The sequence below is a fragment of the Bombus pascuorum genome, chromosome 7 (genome assembly GCF_905332965.1).
Source record: "Bombus pascuorum chromosome 7, iyBomPasc1.1, whole genome shotgun sequence".
Lineage (NCBI taxonomy): Eukaryota > Metazoa > Arthropoda > Insecta > Hymenoptera > Apidae > Bombus > Bombus pascuorum.
This window is the reverse complement of record NC_083494.1, coordinates 13317647-13339938: the sequence shown is the minus strand read 5'-3', so window position 1 is coordinate 13339938 and position 22292 is coordinate 13317647. Positions and strand designations below refer to the sequence as shown.

General features: G+C 43.0%; 1 protein-coding gene and 1 long non-coding RNA gene across 2 annotated transcripts in view; both read left to right on the top strand.

Moving 5' to 3' along the window:
• Positions 1-7353, top strand: part of LOC132908748 (uncharacterized) — a 29502-nt gene extending 22149 nt beyond the window's left edge. The window contains exon 2 of the long non-coding RNA XR_009658408.1: positions 7005-7353. This is a non-coding gene — a long non-coding RNA (uncharacterized LOC132908748). The remainder of the gene's footprint in view (positions 1-7004) is intronic.
• Positions 7354-7606: 253 nt separating this feature from the next.
• LOC132908715 (probable serine/threonine-protein kinase dyrk2) overlaps positions 7607-22292 on the top strand; it is a gene marked incomplete at its 5' end in the record, with an annotated part of 181767 nt that continues 167081 nt past the window's right edge. Inside the window, one exon of the mRNA XM_060962976.1 lies at positions 7607-9116. Within this exon, the coding sequence (XP_060818959.1) occupies positions 7607-9116 (1510 nt within the window). The remainder of the gene's footprint in view (positions 9117-22292) is intronic.

Here is a 22292-nt window from a genome sequence, read left to right as displayed (position 1 = left end):
GAAGCCTGAACAAGCACTCGGTTAAATCTTTACCATTTTATGGTGCATACGAAACGATTCGCGGATTGCACGATCGAATATGTTAGGGGATTCGAAGTGTTTGTCCAGTTATAGGACATTTCTTCATCCGATTTTACAAAAATAGATTAACTCTTCTCCAGGTGTTCAGTGTAATAACCAAATACGGTTGACATACATGTTTACGTATTGATGATTTGAATTATCTGTACCTGTCTCCCACATAAATTCCATTAAGATCAACAGATTTGGAATGTTCTCTCCTCGCATCGCAAAATCTCCTATGAAGTTTTAATTAATTTTGTTAAAATTCAAACAAATATTGTTCTACATGGCGAAGTATTAAAATCGGTCGACTCTAGCATTTCAAGCTTTTGCGTCCTTTTCTTTAAATAAGGAGCGGCGTTCGATAACGCCGATATCGCCATGTAACCAAGGGGTTGGGAAGGCTGAGTAAGACACGGAACTGGTTTCCGCCATTAAGACAGAAACTCGAGAATGGATATCGCGCCGCTTCTGACATTCCACGATTAATCTTTCCAATGAATTATTATCACTGACCAAGCGTGTATCAATTCCTCGCTTCAGATCAATATATGTCTACAGCTTTCAATTTCTTTTATCACTGCTTCTTTTCAACTTTTAAAAACGTCAAATATTACATTTAAATTCTCCTTTGTAAGTGATTGAATTTTGGAGCAAAGATTAGGAGTAGCGCATCGAAATTTGCTTGTGCGAGCGGCATGTACTCTATGTTACGTCTGCTGCGCAGAGCTTGAGAGCGAAAGGGTGACACAACGGAACGTGCCGGGTGTGATGTGCCAAATATGCATAGGTTCATCTGTATTGGAGAATCTCGGGTTCTGCTGCCCGATTGTCTAGGGGACATTGTTGGTGCGTGCCATGGATCGCAGTGGTCAATGCACTATCAATGGATTCTTGTTTAGCATAAGATCCACGTGGTGTTACGACGTTTCCTCTTAATTTCATAATTTCATAAATCTTTAATAATTTCATGATTTCTCGACAATTTTTCAAAGAATACGATTTTTATTATAAGTGTGGTTATAATATGTAAGGAATTTTAAGGAAGTTATGTTGTTGCATCTCTACGAAGTTAGTATACTTTTGTTACAGTATTCGTTCTATCGAAAATTTTCAAGCTATTAGAAGAACAATTATTTAAAGGAATTACATATTAGAGAAAAATGTTGTTTTCTATGGTATTACACTGGCCCGATACGGTACTAAATACAAGTTTCTACAGCTTCATCGTGAATCATTACACTCAAGCTAATCTTAGCTTATAAGCTCCTCGGATTATGAATTAACTAACGAACATAATTCGATCGGATGAGTATACAAATAGTGCGCAATTTATTAGTATACCATCTGTTCTCGTTGGTAATTTACAAAACGAGGTTCCACTGACATCTTTCTCAAGTTTGAAAGCCTATTTCCAAATGACACTACTCAATCGTATCAATCAAGGTATCTATCTGGTAGAATCATCCGCCAAAACAAGGTATATTCTTCGTAACTAAATTTCCTCAAACTAAAACAAACTGACCCTGACAACCTACCACGGCAAGATCAAAGAAGGTGTAATATAACGAGAGAGAGAGCACGATTCGTCCGATTAAGTAGCGAGTAATCGGGTCGTTGGGTTGACTCGCGCTAGCGACTGCCAAGAAACCAGACGATTTTCGCGACAGCACTCGTCAACTATGACTGGGACGGCGACTGCGGCGACGACAGCAGATGTGTGACGATAGTGTGGTGGTGGCGGTAGCGGTAGCGGTGTTGGAACCGGCGGCGGCTGCGGCGGCGGTGGCGGTGGTAGCCGTGACGGCGGTAGTGGTGACAGTAGCGATGGCGGCGATATGGAGAATCGAAAGAGGCTGCAACGGTGACGAAAGAAAGAAAGAGAGGGTGTCCCATGCGAAAGGAAGGGTTAGAGAGCGATGAGATGGAAGAGAACAAGAGAGAGGAGAAAGAGAACAGAAACAAGACGGATGTGTAGGGAGGAGTAAAGGTAGTAAGTACACACTACACATAGAGGTGAGGGACAGGCGCGCGAGACGCGGCAGAAACTCGAGGGACGGAAAGGGGCGAAAAGCGACGAGCGCCACCGAGACGAGACGAGGCGCGACGAGGAAAGACGATGAAGGCCGACGGGGGTCGCGCACCGCGGCGCTGAACGCAGTGCCATCCGATAGGCAGCACCGTTTGCTCCACGGATCTTCGGCTCGCTCGGCTTCGAGCTTCGGTCGTTCGCTGCGTACGATCCACACGCTCGATCCGCCGCTTCTCCTTCCTTTTTCGTTCGTCTTGGCGTGGCTGCCGTGGCTGCCGTGGCGTCCATGCCGAGAAAGGAAAAGCCAGCATCGACACGCTGCGCACGGTGGAAAACACGGGGCCGCCGCGAAGACGCGTGCACTGGTCGTGTGTGTCGTTGCCGCGCGTAGTTTTACGTGTACTGCGTATACGTCTGATCGTGCTCGTGAACAGAGGTGCCCCCTCTTCTCGTCCCAAACGGCGAACGCGCGGTGGTCAACACGGTGCGTGTGCTTGTCTCCTTCCTTTTTCTCGCACTCTTAGCCTCTTTTTTTTTTTACTTTACATCCTTTCTCGCTTCTTTTCGTCTTTTGCCTTTCGCCTAGCGCACGTTGTTGTTGTCTTTCTTTTCGACGATTCTCTCAGTCTCTGTCCTTTTTTTCTTCTCCCTCTTACTCTGTTTTCTTTTTTTTTTTTTTTTCATTTTGTTCTGCTTTTTTCTACCATCGATCGATATTGTCTTTAATCGTTCACTGTGCCATGTGATTCCACTGAACCACACTTCACACAACCATAGCAAACGGCAACGTGCGTGATAGAATTTCCTGCGAGGGGATACACGAGTTTTCATCGTGTACGCAAAAGGTATAGGTATACTCATTCTCGGAACGCAAGAGAGACCCAGCATGGCCGCCCAGCACAAGACGAGTCAGAGTTCCTTACCGGTGTCCACACTATAACGGCAGCACGCTCTCTGTCTCCTTTCCTCTCTTCCTCCCTTTTGCTCTCTCTCTCTCTCTCTCTCTCTTTCTCTCTGTTTCTACCCGCCTTCTCCCGCCGTGTTTCAAAGCGTACACACTTGCGCTTCATCCTCTTTCCTCTTATACGTGCACATACAGACACGTCGCAATCTGTCTTCGTTTTTGCACAACGTTGTTGCTCTCGTTGCGTCGCTTTCTCGCTTTCTCGCTTTCTACTCCATGCTTTTCCCTCGCAGTTCGTTCCTACGTCTGTCCACGTCTCTTCGTTTCGCGCATACCCTCCACTCAAGTCGTGTTTTTCTCACTCTTCCTTGCGGGCTGGCCGGTTTCTCTTTCGCTCCCTTTCTCTCCCGGTTTCTGCATCTCTCTTTCGTTCTTGTCCCCTGATCGCGCCTTTCATTCGAAAATAGAACGTCACCGCGCGTGCCGCGCACATTTTTCCTCATGAAAACAGCGAATTCCCACTCGCTGACACGCGCGCGCGAGACACAAGCGAGCGCTCGTGTCGTGTTCTAACCTCACTTTCCGCGAAAAATTCTGCGGATTGATCGATATCCAACCCATTAACACGTGTACATAAACTAGTTAAAATTTCTGTCCGATGTTTCGCAACACGTAGTTCATTTAAAATCCTATAGAAATAAAGAAACTTCCATTAACTTTTTAATCATACCATTTAATATCATGTACACATGGCATGCAGTTTTTTTTTTTCATTTGATCGATCATAGTTAATCAGATGATTTAATAGAGGTGCTATTTATTGCTCCCAGCGAAAAATTATTCCACGTACTTAGGTGGCGTGTTTAATCGCTGTTGCGAGCTGATACACGAAACATGTGGTGCATCGATGATCGATTTTTGGCCAAGTTTGGCAAGTGTCAGACGCATAAGAGCCGATGTAATATTTTTATCGCGGCCAATAGACCGTAATAGGAGGGTTACTGGCTTTTCATTTATCGTCTGTTGGCTTTGTTGCGGTGTCAGACGGAGGCAGACGTCCGACGATATTCTGGCGGGAGAGACTCGTAAAAATAGTGTCTTCACCGTTTCCTCCCTTCGGCTCCCGCGACTATAATTAGCACTATTCGCCGTTTTCTGCGTAAACAAACATTCGCTGCTTTGTGTTGTGGCAGCCTCTTTTATCGTCGCTCGTGTGATTTCCTGTTCGATAAAGTACGTCGAACAAACACCAGGGAAAAACACACGGCTATCTACGGCAGTCACACCGGTGTGTCGTTGGCTAATGTCGACGGTCTATCGATGCTACACGAGTTTTGCATTAGGAAAGTGTGGACAGTAGAAACAAGACCACTCTGTTCTCGAACCACCGCGTCCCTTTTCCTCCTTCGTGATTCTACGTTGGCGTATTTCTAGGAGACGTTTGCCTGTAGCAGAGAGGTGGACTGAACTATTCATGTCCGACGACCGTTCATAAAAATAGGATTTTAGTGATTTCTCCCTACGATGCTTCGCTTAATGGTGCCTAGCACGCCTGGTAAATATGTACATTTTCCGGACATTCTTCCATCGATTCTCTCGTTTCATCGATATTTAGTAATATTCACGCGTTTTACCGCTAATACATGGAAATTGGATTTTTTGGATTTTTGAAAGGCATCGTACAATGACCAGTCACGCGATATATAGTCATTATAGATATATAACAGATATGTGATTTAATATGCACGAAGACCAGAGACTTCCTCTTACGAAAGAGCAATTTTGAAATTCAATATGTTGTCAACCAATGTCAGGTCGAAACTATTTTCGCGCTTGATTTTGGGATTAAATACATATTTGCTTTCTGTCAGCCTTGAATATAAAAAATTACGCATGCAGACGAATATTAATTAAGTTAAGAAGTAGAGTTCTAAATCCCATGCGACTTCAGAAATCAGGGCACGGTTGGACTAATGTCATAAATGAAATTGTACAAGTTACAAATTACAGCTTATCGACGCTGATAGATTCTCTTGCATAACAGCGCCAAGTTTGATACGAATGAAACGGATGAAGGGCTTCGGGTAGATTTTACAAATTATGTACATGTCAGCTAATTATCATATTTTGTGTAAAATTGTAAAATTACAAAATAAACGTTTCTAACCTATAACTGGTAACTTGTCTCTTAATTCATTATTATTAGTAGATTATTTTATAAGTTATTGTGTATCAGCTGGATCGTATACTTTCCGCACCAGCTCGTTGTATGACGTCTCCTCGACGAACGTGATATCAATCGTTATCATTGTTTTTCTTTTTATCAACAACATCGTGAATACTGATTAGCGTTTATCTCGACTGTTGCCGACTATGCATCCAGAATAATTACTTCTCGCACGGCCATTATATTTATTCGCGTTTACCGCCAAGGGGCACGATATTCTACGTGTAAAGGGCCACAGGGAACAGAGTTCACCGATCCTGCACATAAATAATAAATCCACGCGATGCGAGGTAGATCTCGACAAGCAGCACTCGAAATCTCGAGTGCACGTTCCGCGGGGCAACATTTTCATTTTTATGCTGTATGTGCGTGCTTGCACGAGAGAACTCGTCTTACAGAAAAGCAAGGGAAGGGAGGGGTGCGTTTCACGTGTGTTGGACATCGTCTCGTTATATTGTATCTTGTATGGTCGGTTGCACGCGCGAGCAAAACCGTAGAGACAAAAGAGGGATGTAAAGGGGAAACGAAACGAGGGTACGAAACGAATGAGTCGACATCCATTCGTCAACTATTTCTTTACTTATATTTTACGAAGTTATAGAAGTCACGATTTCATAGATCGCAATGAGACAGTGCATGCTGCACGCTACTGTTTCTTTTTATCACGCGACCGTCTACTCTTGTTTATAACCGACGTTTGATACCGTTGTGCGTTCCATGTCTTTGTTCCAGCGATCTTTAGCGTTAGAATCCCGATTTTCCACGTATACGTATAGGGAGTCTTGTGCAAGTCAGAGAATTTGATTTTTGATGTTTCGATTAAAGATACCGAGTGACGTAGAATGTAGCTAAAGTACTTGTTTTAAGAGCGATGATGATTTTTTTTGTTGAGAACGTTTAAGAGAAATTTTTAATTATTCTATGTCGTTGTCGAATAATTCGCAAAAGTAGGGATGATGTCATAGTTCGTATTCCAAGATTCCAGTTTTTTTCTCTCTCATAATTTTAACGAAAATTTGTAAATTAATGTTTCTAGATGCTTAAAAGGTAATATACATTTTCTGCGCAATCGATAACATCTAGTCGCTTATACTACCTTCGCACTTCGAAGTTATTACTTTCATTTTATCTGAACGCATAATCGAAACACCCAATTGTACTTTTCATATCAGACGAAGCAAAGCGTATCTGTATAGACAGACTTTTGAGCTCGTTTCTCTGCGTTCCATTGATCGAATTTGTTACGTACGTATCTCCTTTGTTTTTTCTTGTCGCAAATTGCAGCTGTTCATATCAACATGTACGAGTGGGTACACGTATCGGAAACAAATGATAACAAACCTGCTGCCAATTATTCGCTTTTTTTTCAATCCATAGCTTCGTAAAAATATTTTTAAATTCATTAATACGTACTATAATATGTATGTAATATGTTAACTACAGACGTGCATATTTTTACTTTCGTCAGAAATTCCTCTTCTTTAATCGAGCTACCGATCAACTCCATAAATTGAAAAGCACAGACGACCGATGATATTAGAAATACCGGTTTTCCAACTTACCTGACAGTTAAGCGATATAAATTAAGTTATTCGAATCGAGTCATTTGTTTCTCGAGGATCGAACGTCAGTTCTTATCGTACTTATGTATATACCATATGAAGCGAAGAAATTAACAAGCAGTAGAGTCGATTAATTTGACTTTTAACAAGATCAATTAACAAATCGTGCGAAAATAATACTTTGTAATAACAAATGTATATTACTATTTGTTACAGATACGTCGTAATTGCTCCTGGAGACGGATAACCGGGGTCGATTTTGCGAAAATTCGTTGGATCGGAACTCGCGAGTGCGGTGAAGGAACGAACAATACAGAGAATGCCAGGGCGGGCAGCGGAGGCGCGTGTACTCGCGAATGCTCGTCCGGCGATCGTTCGCGACAACGATCGGCACGACTCGCGATGATGGCGGAGCGCGATCGCGTAGCAGCGATATCGTCGGTGGAGTTGGCGCGACGCGGATACCTCGGTAGAAACGTTCGACACGCGACGGGATAAATGCGAGACCGAAATCTCGTGGGTGAACCAGTTGTCGCGGCGACGAAGAAGAAAAAGAAGAAAAAGAGACACCTGGAGTCGGGTCGATACAAACGGAGCCCGAGCTGGTTCCGGATAAAGGTGAGAGCAGGTGTTTTACTAAGGAGGAACGATAATAGGAGGTTGGATGTAGATCAGAAGGAGGAGGAAGAAGAAGAGGCGGAGGAGGGGTCGAGGAATTTTGGAGTGGATAGCGAGACGACAAATCTCGAGGAAAAGGAAGAAAAAACGAGAAGAAGAAGGTGTATTGGAAATATTGCAATCCAAAGGATCCACTGTAGACAAGATCGGCCTATAACCAGCTGGACTGGACGGCCTCGCGAGTTTTCGTCGTAAGGCCGGGAGTTGTGGGGGTCACCACGGGGGCGGGGGTGGGTTTGCCCCTGCTTCTTCTGGTCGTCGGTGTTCTTGGTAATCAAGCGTGCACGACGACGGCTGCGCCGGTGGTTTCCGATCCGCACGTGTCCCTCGACGCTACGCCTCCTCGTCTTCTGCCTCGATCAACGGACCGTTCATCGTCGTCGTCGTCATCATCATCAATATTGTCATCATCGTCGTTCCCGTCTTCCTTTCGAAGAGCCATTTACAAGGGTCGATTTTCCAATCACCATCCGGAGAACCCAAGCTACGAGAGCGCCTCGAAGGGAGAACTGGATTATCACGAGGTATCGTTGCTACCGGGCGAACGAGAAGACCCGAACGGTCTCGACGGGGATCGGTTGCTCTCTGCCTGGGAACGAACGAGAATCGATACCATCGGAAGGAAGGATCCTTCTTCCCCTGTAGTAGCAGGCGGAAGAGGAGGCGAAAGAAGTGAAGCAGGCGGAAAAGGAGGAAGAGGAGGAGGAGGTCTGGCTCACGAGAGGACCAAGTCGAGACGGCGACAGGTCGCCGCAGTGAGCCTGCTCGATGATCGAGGATCATCCTCTTTAAGCCCCGTCGAACCATACCAATTGGCTACGAGATTTTTTCGTCCTCGTAACACGGAACCATCTTCGATCCATATCGACGGAGTAGAACCAGAAATTCGTCGAGGCGGTATTATCTTTACCGCGAGCGAAACAACTGGCAGTGACTCAACGTTATCATCGTTGGCTTTCGAGGACGCTGTCGTTGATACCTTATCGAACGAAAATCGTTCGACGACCACGGGAACAACAACAACAACGACAACGACGACGACGACGACGACGACAACGACGACGACGACGACGACGACGACAACGACGACGACGAAGACGACGACGTTAACAAGAAGAACAGCAAAAACGGCGACTACGGTAACCACGGTACTACCAGTCCCTTGGACTAACGCGTCGTTTCGTTTGGTTCATCGAACTGTGCCTAGATTATCGGACGACGAAAGTGTACATTCGGGTAAATCAGCCGGTAGACGCAACAGGAAGGCTAAAGACGAAGAAAAAGTGGTAGAGGTAGATATCTCGTCTCGTAAAGACGACAGGTTCGCGTTCGCGGGGGACCGTAGTAGTGGTGAGGTCAAAGGTGGTGGTGGTGGTGTCGTCGAGTGGACCACAACAGTCGCCAGGCCGATGTCAGCGTGGTCGTATCCTGAAGATGAGGAGCCGGGAGCTGGAAACGTAAGGACACGCTCGAGGCCGAAAGAGGCGGCGAGCGAGGACAAGGAGGCCGAGAGTGGCGAAGAACAGGTCAAGGTCACGGTAACAGAAGCCAAAGGCTCATCGTCTACGTCGACTACGGCAAGGACCACGAACACGTCGCCGACGACCACACAGTTACCACCACCGAGTCAAGATACCTCTATGGAAGCACGTGAGTACCACGAAATCTATTCTTCTTCTTCTTCTTCCCCTCTTTTCTTTGCGTCTCTACGCACAGGCGTTCTCTCTCGTTCCGACCACCAAAGAGAGTTTCCGACCCGTGGCCGGCTCGGCTCGTCTCTTTCTGTCGGAGGCTACACGCGAGCCGCGTGTCTCTCGCGTTGCTTCTTTTGCCGTGCCTCTCCCCATGGACATGTTTACAGGAACCGAAGCTCGACGCAGGACCCTTGGTCAGGTTATTTTTAACTATTCTAACCGTGCGGCCACTTTCTCCTTGCCCTCTCCCTTCGCCCTCGGAGTCTTTCTACCTCGCGTTCGTCTCCGTGATGTCTCGTGCCGCTTGCGTTCCCGCGTCTCACTATGACCTCGTGTTCTACTCGTTCTGGGTCCATTCGTTTTAGGTCTTAGGCCGTGGTTACGATGGATGCGTATTCCGACGAATTGACTTTCTGACCTGATGAACTCAATACGACGATGTATTAAGTTGGTTTAAAAGCTTTTTTCGTTTTGTAAGAAAATAATAGACGCGCAACATTTTTTCTTTTATATTATTTCATTGAACTATGATCCATTTTGTCTCGATGGAACAGTAAAATGACGTAAAATAAAAAATGTTACGCATCTATTATTTCCTAAACGAAGGAAACTTTCGAGACAACCTAATAATTAAATACAGTACAATAAATAGATTTTGAACGAACGTGTGCATTGCAGTCCTCGAGCGTTCCATTCGTCAAAACATCAAGTTGATTCGAGTACGCACCCACTGTACCCATTCGCGTGGAAAAGATCGTTGTTTGTTTGTATAGTGACTACTTTTTCGCTTTCATTTTGATGAGTTTTGCCTTTTTAACCTTTTCGTTCGTTTCAACCCTTTGAAGGAAGTACGGGATGCAGGGCGGGATAAAAAGAGAGCACATCCTGTAAACATGTTTCTCTTCTCATTTTGGAGCAGCATATTATGTACCTTTGCTTTTGATCTTATTTCATGATATCGAAACATAGTACTTGTACTACCATAATACCTATTGCCGACATATTATACACATTATTTTTTATTACAAATATTGAAATCACGCAATTTTTGCACATAATCAACTTATAATTCAACAGTTATATCATATATCGTAGAATTAACAGTAAATAGGAAATAACGAAGAAACAGTTAGCCGAAATTGACAAAATGTAACTATTTTTCAACCGTACAAATTAGTTACGATTCATCCTCGGTATAAATTACCTAAAGTTACCTATAAACACCAATTGCTTGTTTAATCAAAAAGGTACTCCAACTTACTGTTAGAACCTGCTAATAACAACGGTTACTCCAAACGATATGATGTAAATAATTGTTCACGTTCGTTGTATTACAACACAAACTTAACTCGAAGCATCGTTGGCGAAAGGAAGGAAGGATTCGAGTATAAAAGCGTGCGAAGCCTACCTTGATGAAGAAAGGAGTGGAAGAAGAAGAAGAAGAAGAGGTGGAAGAAGAAGGGAAGCTCGCCGTGAGAGACGTGCGCATCTCGTGTGTTTTTGATTACGCTTGCACGACCGTACGCCGGCTGCGTACGACGTACGGCTCGTGACTTCGCGTATGAATCAGCCAGCTATTCTTTTCGCGCACTGACCGACCGCCGACTTCGTTTCTTCTCTCAGCATGCTCGTCTCACTCTCTTACCTTGTCGCACACATCGGTCCGCTTTTACCGCGTCCTTGTCTATCCGAGAGAATGGGACGAGCGAACAACACGGCCGAATCCACGGCGGTATCATGTCGTTTTCTTCGCCACCTCCCCTTTTTGCCCTTCTGCGTCGCCCTTCGCCACGACCAACTTTGTACCTTCCTCGTCAATCTTCCTATACGCTCCGTTCCGCGTAAACCTACCATCGGGGAAAGCGGCTCTCAGCTCGATGGATGCGCGATCCTTGCTCTAGGATCAGCCTTGAATTTCTTCCCGAGTCTCTCAGATCTTGGGATTTGGATGGTTTTTCTTGGACATATTAGGTCGTCCGAAAAGTTTCCTTCGTTTTATAAGGAAATAATGGATGTGCAACATTTTTCGTTTTATATTATTTTATCGAACTACGTATGATACATTTTGTTCCATCAAAATAAAAATCGTGTTGTTGTAAAAGACGTGTTTGTAAAAGAAGGACAATTTTCGGACGACCTAATATAGTTTGGATTATTGGCTTTGTAAATTACAGTTGTTTTTTAGCAGATAGTTCTTAATAGGAATCTTGGGAATTATTCTACTGTAAATTATTTCTTAATAGGAGTATCGCGAACTTAGGAGATTTTCTCTAACCGTTGTGTTGAGATTGTTGAATCGTGGAAGACCTGCATACGTGTACGTCTATTGTTTATCGAGAATTTTTATGTCATCGTTGTATCATACACATCATCGCTGTGTACTACAAATCTTAGAGCAACCTTGACGACTTTTTCGTTGCATACTTTTCGATAGATAATTGGCTACAATTAGGTATAGCAACAATTGAGAATAGAATGTAATTCTTGTAAAGCGTAAAATTCCAGCTTGCTATTATTGTATGCAAAAACGTATATAGAACGGTGCAAACGAAATTGTGATTAATACTAAATAGAGAGACTTCACTGCCAGAGTATTACGATATTACTTTACTTGAAGTATCTTGAACATTCCTGTACATTCGTAAGTAACGTTTCTATGTTTGCATATTTCCGCTCTAGTTATAAACATCTAGCGTTTCTTCGTTACAACTATTTATACACATACGTACGTACATAGCCTACTCAGCGATTAAATTCCATTGTGTAGAAAATCATTTTAATCTAAGACAGAATGACGCGTTCTAATATATTGAGAATCTCAACCGAAGATATGCAATGAAAACAAACGTATTGAGATCGCTTCGAGTCAATGAACAAACAAATCTAATCAATGATCGTGTCAACGAGACCGAGCACTCATTAACGTCGAAATTCACGAATACACACAGACCAAGTACAAAGAAAGATCCGCTTTTTAGGGAAGCGTCGCGGTGTTTTATAGGCGTCGCGTCGCCGTTGTTTGCAATAACATCGGGATATCTGTATTTGGCGAATGCCGCTTTAAAAGCGTTGATAAAGCCGCGGAACCGACCGGTGGTTTATTTTAGATTATAATGTTGCATATCGCTGTGTGTAATCTCGATAAATAGCTCGTTAATTCCGCTTGATCATAATAAGATAACCGCGCGTTGGCAACGCGCCAAAAATTTCGACATTCCCAGATTCTGCCCGGTCCCTTGTCTCTCCGGCTCTTTCTTTCTTTCTTTTTTTTTTTTCTTTCTCTTTACTATCTTCCGACCCTCCCTCTGGTGCCTCTTCCATTTTTTCGCGTCCGACGATTCATTGCTTCTTCTAATTAACGCACCCTCGTACCAAAGATTCATGCTTCTTTGAAGTCAGCTATATCGTTTTCTTTAAATTCGCCGTGGTTAAAATCCACGTTCCCTCTGATTTTAGAAACTTTCGTGCTACCTTCTTCCCCGTTTTTCTCGCTTTTCCAATAATATCGATAAGCAGCCTGACGAACAACGGCTACGAATGTTGGCGGATACGTTCGCAAGAAATTTAACAATACGGCCATCGTACGTGGAATTCGTGGTGTAAAAGCGCAGATTGATCCATTCAACGTATAAGAGTAGGATATATTTTTCTTAGACCGAGCTTCGTTCAGTATTATACTAAATGTTATATAAAAGCGTAGAAGCGTTAGCGTAGAAGAATTTGTGGGAAGTTTAACAATGTGAGAAACTGTTACTATTCGTGTCGGCTGGTTTATCGTATTTATGGAAAAGAAGAATCGTAGAGTTTATAGAAGAGTTCAATGACTTGGAATATATATATATATATATACCTTTTAATCTTAAATTTATGAGGGGATTTTAGAGATTTTAGAAACAAAAAGCAATGGCGCGGCAATAATCGACCATTTGTCTTTCTGTTTCTCTCGAGATGAATTTTTCTTTCGACAATGAACGCAATATAACGTACGATCTATCGTGCGATACACTCGAATTCAGAGAATAATTCAGAAATGTATTTTTTAATCCAGAAATATTTAAAGCTACGCTCGATGAATTTACATAAAAAGTCGGAGTCTGGTGGTTGGTTTTGAAATTGATCGGATGGAACGTAAAATTTTGCCTTTGTTTCTTGTTCTCGTGTTGATTTCCGTGTCTAATTCCGCATTCCAGGAACAGTCTGTTAGTCCAATTGTAGTTTAGCTGAATCAAGGTCAGAAGATCGCGTTGCTCGAGTTTATTACATTAAGATAGCCGAGATCATCGTGTCTGTCTAATAGACCTAATTTACCGTGTGCGTGTTGTCGTAAATGAAATCTTTACTCTGTCTACTATCTATCTCCCGATGAATATAGATAACACTATAGTCGATCTACGTACATACCGTTGCAAATACGCATTTTGTGATAGTGTGTTTCGTGATTAATTTGATTAACCCAATATCTTCTATCTCGCTCCATTCTTTTCTTTCGTAATAGACGAAACATACTCCTTTACATTCTGTTTCCATTTAATCTTTCTCTCTTGACCTCATTTAAAGGTAAATTATTTATTTGTAAGTTTCCTGTAAGATAAATTTACACAAATATTCCATTCTCATCTAGAGATATACAAGAACCTTTTACAAATCCACGTGATTCTACGATTGTCTGCTTGACGAAAGTAATTCTAAATATGTACGTGTGTATGCACTCATATGGCCACTGTACGTATGGCACTGTGTTCTCAGAGCAACAGAGTCGACCTTACGGTCGAGACATCTTTAAGGTGTTAAGACACCTGCTGATATTTACGCTGATATTTATTAAATTCCTTCTGTATCTATAATTTTTCGTTCACGCAATACCAATTGACGCGGAGGCGATGATCGAGCCAGCCAGGACGCTAATTACAATTTCGTTCGATAAATGAAATTGATACAGGTACCTTCGCTTCATTTTAATTTATCGCTTTGTAGGACACGTTGAACGATAAACACGTAAAACCATCCGCAACCAGTACTCTGTCGCCATCGAGCAGAGAAGATTGAACATTTTGCTGCGCAATCGTTCTACCAAAGACGACTCGCTGTTGCTTGTTGCGGAAATATGTATGAGAAATTCATCGTGTGAAAAGGCGGGTTGCACGCGAACGTACGGTCTCCGGGTGTATTCCGATGTCGTTACTTAACGTGTTTATTTCGGTGAGCTTCTGTAACCCTCGAGGCGTTTTTTTTACGAGCTAATTCGTGATCTGGATAGTTCCCAAAGGCGAGTTCTGGTGAGCGTGGCGATACCGGGTACCCGGTATAAGAGGAATGACTAAATGGTCTGACTAACCGGTCAGGTATTCCAAAACCCGACCTTATTTTCACCGCTATAGAGAAGTGACACGTGAGTGACAAGGAGGGCAGGTAGTTTTCGTGGTAGTTTGCGTGGAGACGCGTACGAATTCCAGTCCGGTATTTTAGTGGTTTTCATCGCGCGACGCGACGCGCGGATCCCAAGGGACGGGTATACAGATTTCCCGTTCGAAACGATAAATTTACCGCCGCGGCGACTTTATTTTAAACGTTTCGCGCTATTCTCGCGCCGTTGAATTCGTCAAGATACACGTTGTGAGTTTAGCCATCACGCGACGATCCTCAACTCCAATTATACGTACCGAACCGTATATCTCTACGACTATAACATAATGTTACTTTTTTAACCCATGGTATACCACGATAAGCATCCTCAACGACCCTAATATTTGTTTTTTTTTTTTTTTGTCTTTGTATCATATACGAGACGATTGCGAAATATCGTAAGACGTTCGGAAATCTACGAAGGAGTAATAACGATACGAGAGATCCAAATGTTCTAAAAAGAGTTCTCAAAGAACGTTCTCAAAGAGTTCTAAAACGGACGAACGTATCTTTGCATCGTGTTTAAATTATTTTATCGACTACTCAAAGATCGAATTCGCCCACTTTGCTCGCGTTTAATTCTTCGTTCTTGTCGTAAAATCGAGCGACGAAAAGTTGCAACGTAACTGATCTTGATCGATTCGTGCCACATAATCTGTGACGGAGGCTGCGTTACGCGTGCACTGTGCACGCACGATCTTTAATGACGATCTCCTGGAATAGAAGGAGAGAGAGGAACCTTTAGGCCGTGAAACAATAGATTGGCAAAGCCGGGTAGACACGATGATTATCTTTACGACTTTGTAATAGTATAATGACGTGTTATTAGGCGGACAAATTGGTTCTAATAATTACAACCGTCTGAAAGTTTGGTTCCCATTCCCACGCTGAAGCAACCAAGCCTCGGCCTCCATCGTCTCCCGTATACGGTCACGCGAAAATATGCAAACTGTCCCAGGAATTTCACGTGCGATCCCGCGGCGCGTTGCGAAACGCGAGCACCGCCTTTTTCCCGCCCACTGATGCAGATTTATTTGCGCTTTCGTTCCGCGGTAATTATTCACCGGGGGTCCTTTCTCGGGGTCGTTCTCTTTCCAAAGCTAAAGTGCACACCGCGTAAACTGTATCGTTAAAGACAGTAATGTAGATTTGATTTATGGCCACGGACCCGGACCATGCTATTTTTAAGATTCGCGCGATCTTTCGACCCCGTTACTTTGACGGAAGTTTCTCACTTCGTAATCTACGAATCTTAATCGTTGACCCATGATCATCGAACTTTGCATCTTCCTCGTACTCTGGATAATGATGGATGCCTTACGGGTATCTTGTTGAGATTTTCTCACGCGCCATTTAAATGTCTAACTCGATGAAAAGTATAAATTGCTATTTTGAAACTGTAAAAGCGTCGAAAGAACGAGGACGGTTTTCCGATTTAAAGGTAGAAGTTGCCAGCGTCTCTTAGCGCTTGTATGGTTTGTCATAGATTTTATGTCGTACGTAACGAACTCTCTCCTGTTTCTTTATCGAGTTTGAGCAAATTCTGCTCCTTAAACATTAAGTCAGAGAAATGCTATGAATTTAGCCCGATAACATTATACGAAAGTAATTGAAACCGAATTTTCGTGACTCACCTGTAAGCCAATGATACGAATCGGGGGTCGATAAAGCTGCAAATCTAAGATTCGATTAAAGATCGAAACCACCGGTCCAAAATACTTGAAAAACCCGGACGTCGTAGTTTCGTGACGGACAACGCAAGGGTTAAACATTTTCGCTGTGGTTGAAACGTGACGGCTGGCGCGAGAGCACGGCCGGGTGAAACCCCTCGATCGAGCTGTGGCTCTCGACAAATGCCTCGCGGATTCGTAATTTTTGTTCTCCCCTCGTCGAGAAGGGAGAATAAGAAAGCGAACGGGGGCGAGAGGCTGTTGGCGAGAGGAAGGAGTCCTGTAAAAGTGTAAAGAAGATGGAACAAGTGAGCGAGAAAGGGAGAAGCGGGTGGCACAAAGGCGACCTGGTACAACGAACAGAATCGCGGAGAGAAGGTTGGAGAGAGAAAAGATCGGGAGATGGAAAAAGTGACTGAAACGTTAGAGAGAGAGATAGATAGAGAAAGGGTGGAAGAGAGAAAGAGAAAGAGTAGGTAACTCTCCTGCGGAAAGGAGCACTCCTGCGATGAGAAGGAACGGAGAGATGGGCTGGAGAGAAACAAGAAAAGGGTTAACGTCCTTTCGTTCGCTCCTTCTTCTCTCTCCTCTCTCTACTCTCATCCTCGTTTCTTCCTCCTTTTTTCTCCCTTTCTCTGTCGTCCATTCTCCTTCGAATCTCTCTCGTCAGCACACCCTTTCCTTTCTCTGCTCTCTGCCTGTCTGCCTCTCTGTCTTGGCTCTTTACCTCTTTCACTATCCCTCTCACCACCATCTCGTTTCTTCTCTTCGCCCTTCTTCAGCTTCGAACACGCACACTCCGCGGCTCGCTCACGCGGGTTTCTACTTCGTACTGTCTCTCCCTCTCTTGTATTCCCCGGTTCCCCGCCATTTATTATTCATCGGCAAGGAAAATTTATATACGTCTTACCGCTCGCCGTCATACTTAATTCTCGATTTACGATTCCGCGGCTCTCACCTTTTTTTTTTCTTCGTCTTGGTCGTTTTTCTTTTTGTCGGCGCTGCATGTCTGATGTCGGCGTACTTCTTCGCTTGGCTTCACTCCCTGTCCCTTTTCCCCCTTTCTCACACACATTCTCTCTCTCTCTCTCTCTGTCTCTCTGTCTCTCTTCCTTTCTGGATTGTGCGAGACCAACTTTTGTTCCTTCTGCTTCTTCTTCTTCTTCCTCTTCTTCTTCTTTGGCTGTTCTTTCCGATCTCTTTTCTTTCTCATCGTACGCCTAAATTTCCCTCGACGACCGACGACGCTTGATAATGGCCCCTCGTTGCGACCCACGGCTCCGTTCATCTTTAAAAGTGAATTATGAACTGAATTATGAACTGGATACTTGGCCTTGTTTTAACCATTCTCCTCGGTTAACTATTTTCGCTTTTATTAGCGAAAGTCGAAATTAAAGGCTTCTTAAGGGAGCGAACGAGGTTAAAGCTTTTTCAAGCGAGTACAGTGTAATTTTCTTCTCGAATCTGTTCAGTTGTTTTTACAATTACGCGAGTGTATGTTTTCAGCGAATAAGGATACACTGGTTGTTGACGATGGTAAATCGAGAAGCAGATGATTCTACGTAAAATAATAAAGTGGAAACGTAGAATAAGAATTCTTCATACGCGTGAAACGTTGATTCTGAGAAATTCATTCTGACTTTGGCTCTATAAAGATTCTATAAATCTGGTGTATAAAGGTGTTCTCTTTTACCCAATTCGTTCAAAACTTTTCCAATGAAATTTAACACAGGACAATGTAATGCTCAACTTGTCGGGTTTCTCTCGTAACCCTTTCGAATAGCCTTCACAAATTCTTACACCTCACAATTAGACGTTATATTCCACGAATAAAAAATTTTGACCCACCAATCATTTCCCCAATAGTTTGATCTAATTATCGCGCCCTCCACAAAATCACAATGCGCTTTAATTCCAATTCTAATACCCGCGAGGATGTAAACGCGTGTAGCTAATAAAAAAAAAATAAAAATAAAAAAATGTTAATTTAAATTATCTTAAGCCATCGTCGGGACAAATTCTTCCGTTCCACGGAATACCAAACTTGACAACCGAAACCAGTTGCAACAGTCATTTATTTACAACACATAACTCCATAAACTCGCGATCTAAATTATTCAGTGCAAATGACGTGCTGGCTGTGATACATCATACTCTTCCCCGCTGATATTTAATTCATACTTGGAAATTGCAGCGAACGAAAGAGGTGTGCGTGTGTACGTACAGGTACATCGTGTCTCTAATTTGTCCGCGTCGATAAACCGGATCGAGCGTGAAAACGACGAGCACCAGTTACATCCAGTTATATCAATCAATCTGGAAGACAGAGACCGCCGGTTACACGACCTCTGTGCTGTCTAGTTGCAACGCCTAATATAAAATTTACCCTCCCTCCGTGTATGCAATGACACGCTTCTTCTCATTTTGCTCACCCGGGGCTCCACCCGTGATTTATTTCATTAGGGCGTGATATTTCCAACCGGTGAAAGTATCTTTGAATTCGTCTAATAGATTTAGGGCAAGCATGATTCTAAGGGTAGCTCGGTGTAGGTATAGGTCAACGACAGAGGGGCGCGAAAGGGCTTTGGTCGCTATGGAAACCCTGGCGCAGCGCGTTGACTGTGGGGTGCCTCAAGTTTTTTATGGGCTGGACGATTGTCGGAGGGGTCGAGACTCTAAAAATCGTTACACAGACCTAGATACTCGCCTCTCCTCGATTTACCCTGCCGCGGTCGAAGGAACGCTGGCTTCTCTTCTAGCGCTTGCAAACTTTTCCCGATTAAATCTTTGCTGAATCGTTAAAAGAAAAGATTTTATCGTTTCTTTCAGACGGAACGTTCCAAGGATTGAGATTTATACTGCTCGAAGCCGTAGGAAATTGCGTAACGTAGAGATCTTCGTGATAGACAGGGCTAGGTTCTCAGGTAGTAAGATGGAGACAGAGAGATCGATTCGCTAAAAAAAAAGTAAATCTTTTAATTATCTCAGACGAAGATGGTCCAATATTGGAATTTGTATGAATAAAATCTGTAGCAGAAAATAGTCTGGTATTGGGATCTTCGAAATCGGTACTGTAAGGAAAAGAGGTGTTATAAGGAAATTGTAGTATGGAGCATTGTTGTATTTTTTGTTGTACGAAGCATTGTTTCAACGCAATCATAAAGATAAGTATATATACAAATAAAACAATACAGCAACGCGCGACAGTGAACAATACGGAGCAGTACCTCTCTTACCCCTGTGGCCTAGTCTTCTTTTCAGCAACGCACAGTACCTACCAAATGAAGAATTCCGCGTTCTCGTCGACTCTATTCGTTCAACGAGATATTCGTCGTCTTGGAAATAAAAATTTTCCATGTTTTACAACGTACGTTGTTCGAAGCTACGGAAACCATAGTAACGTACAAGTCTGCGGAATAGACGGGAATAATTTTAAGGGTAGTAGAATCAAGGACAAGGGGGACTCACGACCTAAACAGCTCGATTGATCAAACTAGCCGACCCATTAATCGAATTTGTCAAGCCACACTGTCAATTTTCGAACTAAATCGATCCTTTTCTCTCCCTCACCTTCTTTTGAAACAGGAGTCATCACGTTCTAAAACATCTAAGAAAATCTTCCAACGCGAATAGACACGAGTGTACGTAATACGCTGTTTATTACACTTGCAACTTGTAAAACGATAAATACACAGCGAGATATTCCAATATCTGAAAGGAACGCTACGAGCTTAGCGAATTGGAGATTAACAGCGGAACAGATGACGGAAACGAAAGTAGTAAAGTAGTATCATCGGGTGCGGGAGCTGGCAGCAGCTGCATCCAGGTCTCCGATACTCGTGGTCTTTTCGTCACGGACGGAAAATAGCGAAGTTACGGGCGACACGCAACGACGCTTTTTCCCATTTTATTCGTAGGGTGGCAATGCACTTGAAGCTCGCCGCTGCAAATTCGCAGCCCTTCGTCGCTTTACGTTTCACGTTTCTTCTTCGTCCTTCCCTCCAGGGAGCTGGAAGGGATATACAGGGTGGTCTGGTAACTGACGATACAAGGGATGATACTTCGTGAAAAATTAAGTCGATAATGTAGGACGAGATGTCATACGAAACTTGCTATTTACTATCATATTAGGTCGTCCGAAAAGTTTCTTTTGTTTTAAAAGGAAATAACGAATACGCAACATTTTCCGTTTTATATTATTGTATCGAATTACGTATTATCCATTTTGTTCTATTAACACTAGAAAAACTACCGATAATTAACACAAAGTTATTTCTACCAAAACCAGTCACAACGGCTGGTCTTTAAAAAATACGTAATAATAGAATATTTTATATTTATTGATTTATTACTTTCTTACAGAAGGAATTCCATGTTATGTAGTAGATTTTTGGTACTATTAATCCATCTGGGAGCCCAAATGAGGATCGACACATTTATAAAATTGTAGAGCCAGTCATTTTCACTGGTGTGGTATTTCTAGTGTTAAAATAAAGATCACAACGTTCGACGGATTAGGTTTCACGTTTGTATAAATATGCGTCGTTATAAAGTACGTGTCTGTAAAAGACAGACGCCTTTCGGACAACCTAATTCTTCTCACGGATTCGTACTATTTCTTACTGATCTCCCTTATCGTATTTCACTGAAAATTTATTTTATTTCATGCATTAACGTGGAAACTATTCAAAATGCCTACTGTAATATTCCATACAAACGAACTGTGTGAATTAAATCAATGAATTACATCGTAGTCCTAATATTTAGGCTATTCGTATTTCTATTTTTCCGAAAACAAAAACACCAGTTGCTATTACATTAGCCTATCGATATTTCTCTGTATCGTTAGAATACTCGATTCAATAAAATTAATCATAAACTCTGCCGAGTTAAGATCTACAGTTAAAATTTCTTAAAACCTCGTTCTACGTTCTCTTCTTATTTTTTTTACGAAGAATCACTTCTTGCCTGATTCTACCATCAGACACCCTGTATACGAGGGATATTGCCGAGGTACCGCTACAGAGAGACCGATCGGAGATCGTAGAAACCGTCGTGCGCTCGTATTTGCCCTCGGTGCTGGAAGAAAGGACGAGAGGAAAACGACGTCGGGGTTTGGTACCCTTCACTCTCTCTCTTTCTCTCTCTCCCTTTCTTTCTTTCTCTCTGGCTCTCTCTCTTCTTGCTAGAAAGGATGAGGATGGGATCGAGAAGGGTGGGCAAGAAGAAGGGGTGTAAAAGGGACGTCGAAGGGCGAAAGAGAGAGAGAGAAACAACGAGAAGGGAGATGGGAAGTTGGTTCGTGCTATAAAGTATTGACTGACTGTTGTACAGCGAACTATATGTACCGGCCCTATAATACCGGCAGACTCCACTCGGCCCTCGCCTCCAGCCAGCAGGAATAATGCGACTTCCGGAACCAAGGAAATACCTTTCAGCCATGCCGAACGAGAATCCGGCCGAAAGGAAAAATAAAAAGAGCTAACCGGAGAGTTAGAGCGCTCTCTCGTTCGTTAATATACGTAATCTCGTTGGATGCGGTTGGATATTTGCGTTTGTGTACGCGGGTTTGCGCATGTGTTGGATATGTTAGGTTGAGAGGCGGTGGGAAGATGAGCTACCGGTTAATTCGGACACCTTGTTTGTCACTGCACGCGATTATCGTGCGCGTGTAGAGGATGAAGAGGTGTAGCTGATAAATGACCGGAAAAAGTTGAGAAGATCTTTTCGAGTACTGGTTCTGCAGAGTCCACAGTGGATTAAACGGATACTTTCACTGTTTCGGTCAAGCTAGTTCTTTACGATCTTACGTTTGGTCATTTTTCCATGATACCGCGCAGCTTGTTTTTATTTCAGCATTTATTTGATTTTCTGTTTCCCTACTTTTCTGACGCAATGTATTTATATCAAAGAGATTCGTATTGAGGGACAAATGCTTATTTAGACGTTTAATTCATCATTTATCATTCGTGGTTAAGTTTATTTATTTATATTGAGTTTTCTATCATATATATTATTAACGCGTTAAATTTTACGCAACGTATACCGATTGGACAATT